This window comes from Gekko japonicus, unplaced genomic scaffold (assembly GCF_001447785.1).
Source record: "Gekko japonicus isolate JY-2015 unplaced genomic scaffold, Gekko_japonicus_V1.1 scaffold490, whole genome shotgun sequence".
NCBI classification, from domain to species: domain Eukaryota; kingdom Metazoa; phylum Chordata; class Lepidosauria; order Squamata; family Gekkonidae; genus Gekko; species Gekko japonicus.
Window position 1 is genome coordinate 809,568 of NW_015165249.1, and position 6,655 is coordinate 816,222.

At 45.4% G+C, this 6,655-nt stretch overlaps 1 protein-coding gene across 2 annotated transcripts in view; it reads left to right on the forward strand.

Moving 5' to 3' along the window:
• Window positions 1-6,655, forward strand: part of TXNRD2 (thioredoxin reductase 2) — a 72,146-nt gene that overhangs the window by 54,725 nt on the left and 10,766 nt on the right. For both annotated transcript variants that reach the window (XM_015410115.1, XM_015410116.1), the window contains 2 exons: window positions 1,384-1,455; window positions 4,010-4,107. In XM_015410115.1, the coding sequence (XP_015265601.1) occupies window positions 1,384-1,455; window positions 4,010-4,107 (170 nt within the window). The remainder of the gene's footprint in view (window positions 1-1,383; window positions 1,456-4,009; window positions 4,108-6,655) is intronic.

Genomic DNA, 6,655 nt, shown 5'->3' on the forward strand with positions numbered 1-6,655 from the left:
TCCAGCACTGGGCAACAGAAGTAAATTTCAGACGTTGACCAGCTTCTTCTCTTAGATGGGAGGAGCTTGTTACACAATTCTTTGGACCCTACTTTGCCGGTTTTGTACGTGTGTTTTTTGAGGGGGTGGGGTATGTTTTTGTCTGGCATTTAGAATTCCGAAGAACATTAAGTGAAATAGTGTCATTTTGCTTTACAAGTACTGCACTGAGTGAGTTGGATGGTGGCCACTTGTAAGGATAAACATGGTTGCAGGCCCAAGATAGATCTGTTGGAAACTAGTGATTTATTTTTATGTTGTTTCCGTATAAGATTTTTTAATTCCATCTTTTAATATGAGTTTCCAAAGCAGTGTATAAAGCAAAAAGGCAATAATCCAATCATAAAACATACAAATATCATAAAATGTACAAATATGGTAAAAACAGTTAAAATAACACACACGTGTGCATGTATATATACATATACGTGTGTGTGTATAAATAATATGTGTGTGCGTGTATAAGCAAAACAATGAATACTAAAGTGAAGAGGACATTAGAAAGGTAGTGTGAGCAGACTCGACTTCTGAAAGTGCAGCATAAAGAGAAGGTCTTGACTGTGGCTTCTGGGAATATAGTGTGAAAGAAGGTGGGGGGGCAGCAGTATAACTAAGATACAGACTACACAAATACTGCAAGAAGTGCATGCAATTAACAACAATTGTAAGAATCGGTTGACTCTTGTTGTTGAACTTCAAGCTGTTTTAATCTTTCTGTTTTTCAACAGACGAACTTCCCCGGAGTTTTACCGCTCGTTTCGACACATTCTTTCTCAACGTAACGGTTCCTATCAAACATAATTTAGACTCAATACAGGGAACTCTCCAGCCATAACATACAAAGAGATTTTCAAAAAGAGAATACGTACAGTTTTGCATCCTTACAATATCTGACATTGTAGGGACAGGATTCTTACAATTGTTGTTAATTGCATGCACTTCTTGCAGTATTTGTGTAGTCTGCTTCTGGGAATATGGCAGACAGGGAGCCAGGTTCGAATCCTCACCCTGCCATGGAAGCTCTCTGGGTGGCCTAGGGTGAGTCACTAGTTCTAACACTACCTCAGGACACGATGGCTGTGAGGATAACACGGGAGGACAAGAGAATGATGCTGTAAGCTGTCTGAGGTCCTGTTAGGGGAGAACAGGATACAAATAAAAAGCCCTGCAGTACATGGTTGCCGAGGCAATATTTTCAAGAGATAATATTTCCTCCTTGTATAAAACTGCATCTAGGCCTCTGTGTCTCCAAGTGGCTTTTGGCAAAGCCAATATCAAACTATTAACCGTGATTATCAGAATACTAATTGCAAGGATTCTTTGTTTCATATTCCTCTCAATCAGGTGTACCATGCATTTTATAAGCCCTTGGAATTTTACGTGCCTGGAAGAGATGCTGCCCAGTGTTACATAAAAGTAAGTGTTGCTAATGTTGATCCTTAATGCTTTCTATCCTTGATCGGCAACTTGTTTTGCAAGAGGGCTACTCGTCAGTACAAAGGTTGGCCCAAAGCCTCAATTTTAATCCCTCCCCCCCGCCTCCACACTGCTTGCTATCAGACCAGGGGCAATGCTCATTACCAGTGTTCCCTCTAAGCTGAGTTAGTGTGAGCCAACTCACAGTTTTTTAGCCTCCGGCTCACACATTTTTGTCTCCGCTCAGGAAGGGATGGCTCCAGAGCAAACTAAGTTATACAGCAGCCAAATCGCTCGCACAACTTTAATGGCCAGCAGCTCACAAAGTAGAATTTTTGCTCACCAGACTCCACAGCTTAGAGGGAACCTTGCTCATTACCCCCCTGTTTACCACTGGCTGCTGGTGCAGATGACATCCCTGGGATCTGGGACAGAATAATATCTCAGTGGCACCTTCATTTAGAGGATCTCTCAGTTAATTGGACTGGGGAAGTCCCTCTGTCCCTCTGAGTGCAGCTGCCAGTCAGAGAAGGCAACACCGGTAAAAGGCAGGCTCCATATATGTTCACAAGTTGCAAAGAAACAAAACCCAACCAGCTTTCTTTGGAGAGTTGGGTTTTAACTGGGTTGTACAGCATCTGTTTTTTTAATGCTGGTTGTCCCAGGATTAAACCACAGCATTTCCAGTTAAATGGGTTAAGTCACAGGACATTTGCTTGAGACCTTGAGAAGCCATTGCCAGTCCAAAGTAATAGAGCAGGGGTGTCGAACTCATTTGTTATGAGGGCCAGATCTGACATGAGACCTTGTTGGGCCGGGCCATGTGTGTCATAAAATGTAATGCAAGGTAGTGGAGATATAAACTTTATAAAGGACACAAACACAAAGTGTTTTTTTTTACTTAAAATAAAAACATGCTTAAAACCTTAGCTCTGTAAGCTGCAAACCTACTTTTCATTTATTGACATTCACCACAGAAATCTCATGCTCAGAGTTCTGAGTCTAGGACCCAGGTTAAAACATGAAATTGCTGGGTGATTAAGAGAGTGTGGCAAAGCAAGCTATGATGCAGCAGCAGCAGCAGAACTGGAAGCAGGAGATGGCCAGTTCTACTGCGGGCCTAAGGAAGCCCTCCGGGGGCCTTATCTGGCCCCCGGGCCGCATGTTTTTGACACCCCTGTAATAGAGGATAGTGGTCTGATTCTATACAAGGCAATTATTTCCATACAGACATAAGGAGAGCCCTGCTGGATCAGACCAGTGGTCCGTCTAGTCCAGCCTCCTGACTCCTACAGTGGCCAACATGACTCAATATTGTTTTGAAAATACTAACTTGCAGGTAGCCTTTTTTTTCCTCAGAACTGATGGAATCAGTTTCCAGTTATTTATTATGTTATTAGGTGTTTATATCACACAGTTTGTTTCATTGTTCACCAGTCGTTCTCCGGTTGTGCAATTCAGTCCTTTTTCATTATTTGTATTCATGACACTGTTCTTAGTGCTCTGCTCTAGTTTTGTAACCCAGCCCTGTTCACTGTGGGTTGTATGTTTTCTGGTTTTTTGTTTTTTTAATGTTCTTAGTGCGTTGTTTTAAACTGTGGAATCATCTTCCGTGCCGGTGAGAAAGGTGGACTAGAAATGAAGTATATAAAATTAAACATTTCTCCGCTACCTTGTCCTCGAGGCAGCTTGTGACGTGATCATAGAATCATAAGAGTTGGAAGGGACCTCCAGGGTCATCTAGTCCAACCCCCCCGCACAATGCAGGAAATTCACAAATGCCTCCCCCCCAAACCCCCAGTGACCTCTGTTCCATGCCCAGAAGATGGGAGGGGGACCCTACAGGATCCCTGGGGACCAAACTGGCCTGGAGAAAAATTGCTTCCTGACCCCAAAGTGGTGATCAGCATTTCCCTGGGCATGTAAGAAAGGGCCACCAGAACTAAGCACCGACGCAACCCTTCCTGCCCCCCCTCTCATGATCAGCCTAAGTTCACATAATAAAATCAAATAAAAAATGAAATCACCGACAGCTTCAATTTGTTTAAGGCATCACAGCAAATATTAAAGATGGGGAACTGACAGGTTTACCATGTTGACTCTACAGAGCTCTGCTTTGTCAAGAACATAACAAAAGCGGCAAAGTGTTAATTAATTACCCACCGACAACTTTGTTGTTTCCATTATAGTATAGCTTTTTTTTTTTTTTAAAGGGAAAAGCAATAATCCTTGGGATGCATCCAGTGAGCCATACCTAGACAATGCTGCACAATCATGAAATCGTAGTGCATATCTAACCCTGTGCATGAGAGCACTTTGTAAGCAAGTTACATTATAGAATGTTCCAGAGGGTACCTGTCTTGGTTGGCAGTAGAAGAGCTGGACCTTTCACTCTCGAAAGCCCATACCCCCAAAACCTTGTCATTCTCTGAGGTTGTTCTCTGCTACTGAATTCGAATCTAGCTCTTCATTGTTCAATGTGTTTTGCATGGCCCTGATTTAATCCGTTGCCCTCTCTTGTTTCTTTCCTCTCTTTCCCATGGATTAATTTCAGATGGTATGTTCACGTGCACATGAACAGCGAATCCTTGGCCTTCATTTCATCGGTCCAAATGCCGGCGAAGTTATTCAAGGATTTGCCCTTGGAATCAAGTAAGTAATAAAGAATGGGGGGGGGGAGACGACTCTAAGGCTCGCTCTTTTATGTTACTGTAAGATTATGAAAGATAGTGGCTTAATTTTGGCAAGGCTAAAAAAAAAAGGAACAAATGTTTTAGGTTTCTTTTATGTATCACTTCCTATATTTTCATTAAAATATGGCTGTTCTTTATTAATAAGTACCAGGCTTAGTGACGGACATACCAGATTTTTGTATTTATATTTATGAAATATGTTGCTTGGCAAACCCTGCTGTTGAACATCTCCCCCCCCATCAAATTCACCATGCAGCTGTTAACCCTTCAAAAAGGCAACAAAGGGAAAGCTCTCCCAGCTTTTCTGTTCCCCAGATAAAAAATGATCATCGGAACATTCAGAAGCTTTCCTTTTAAACCGACAGACAGAAAACGGGATGAAAGGCTTGTTTTGATTATGTTTTGTGGGAAGGCCTCTCTTTTAAAAGGCGCGGTCATCAAAGCTTCATACGGAAAGCTCAGAAGAGGTTCCCCCCCCCCTCATTAGAGCTGCATGGATCTTTGAGATGAGAGTGACTAGAAGTCCAAAGGGGTGGGGGGGACACGATAGAAACTTCTGTGGTTCAAAACGGTTAAGTGGGTTGACTGTGCCCCATCACCTGCTGCAATGCCAGTTTGGTGCCTGTAGAATTTATGCAACTCCAGCGTGGTCTTCACGCTTGCAGACTGGGGATGCTAATCTGGGAAGAAGAGCAAGCAGCATCCAGTGGCCGAGTGGGAAATGGAACCAAAGGAGGCTGAATACCAAAAGGGTTGAGTTGGTGCAGAGCTGATGAGCAAACTCTTTTAAGTATTTGAAGGCCTGTCCCTTAGAGGGCGATGGCGAACCTAAACAGCATGATAAAAAGTAGAGACATCCCCCTGCCAATAAAAGTCCGCATGGTCAAAGCAATGGTATTCCCAGTAGTCATGTATGGCTGCAAGAGTTGGACTATAAGGAAGGCCGAGAGCCGAAGAATAGATTCTTTCGAACTATGGTGCTGGAGAAGACTCTTGAGAGTCCCTTGGACTGCAAGAAGAACAAATCAGTCAATCCTCAAAGAAATCAACCCTGACTGTTCCCTGGAAGGCCAGATAATGAAACTGAAGCTCAAATACTTTGGCCACCCAATGAGAAGGGAGCACTCCCTGGAGAAGACCCTGATGCTTGGAAAGATTGAAGGTCAAAGAAGACGGGGACGGCAAAGGATGAGATGGTTAGACAGTGTCATAGACGCAACGAACATGAAACTGAGCCAACTTCAGAGGACGGCGGAAGACAGGAAGGCCTGGCGTGATCTGGTCCATGGGGTCGCGAAGAGTCGGACTCGACTGTGCGACTGAACAACAACAACCCTTAGAGGAGGGCAGGGAGCTGCTCCTGTTGGCAGCAGAGGAGAGGACTCGCAATCATGGGTTTAATTTAAAGGCGGGATATTAGGAAAAACTTTTTGACAGTGAGAGTTGTGCAACAGTGGAATCAGCTGCCTCGGGAGGCGGTGAACTCCCCCTCTGTGGCAGTCTTCAAGCAGCAGCTGGACAAACACTCCTCAGGGATGCTCTCTCGGGTGAACCTGCACTGAGCAGGGGGTTGGACTAGATGGCCTGGATGGCCCCTCCCAACTCTGTGATTCTATGATTCTATGAAACACAAAGCTACCCCGCAATGCCAGTGTGGCGAAATGACCGATTTGGGCATACTGTAACACTGGGAAGAGAAAGTTTAAGCCTGTCATGCAGGATAGGTCCATAAGTGGGTGTTAGCCACGATGGGTAGATAGAACCTCCTTGTGCAGAGGCAGTATACCTCTGAATGACAGCTGCTGGGGTGGGAGCAACAATTTGGCCTCTGTGCTGTGTTTGTAAGTGTTCCGGGGGCATCTCGTTGGCCAGTGTGGGAGACAGGACGCCGGACTAGATAGACCATTGGTCTCATCCAGCGTGGCTCCTCTCCCAGGGCCCTTGCTTGTAAACATTTGGCACTTCTTGGTTTAAAGAGCCAGAGATAATATACGAGTGGATCAGAGCCAGCATGGTGTCATGGTTAGAGAGACTGAGACTGAAGAGAGGTTCAGATCCTTGCTGAGCCATGAAACTCACTGGGTGAGGCTCATCGGGTCGCACCCTTGCTATCTCACTGTAACCTACTTCACAGGGGTGTTGTGGGGATAAAGAAAGGGGAAACATGTATGCCACCAGTGTTCCCTCTAAGCTGAGTTAGTGTGAGTTGGCTCACAGTTTTTTAGCCTCTAGCTCACACTTGGCAGTCTTAGGGCTGCCAAGCCGCGGCGGGGGATCCGTGCGTCTTCACAGGATCCCTGCCGCGGGGGACAGTGATACGCGTTGCACCGCCGTCGCCAGGATGTGACGCTATGCGTCGCTCTGGCAACGGGGCTGTTTGGAGTCCCGTTGCCAGAGCGACGTGTAGCGTCACATCCTGGCGATTGCAGTGCAACGCGTATCGCTGTCCCCCGCGGCAGGGATCCTGTGAAGACGCACGGATCCCCTGCCGTGGCTTGGGAGCCCTC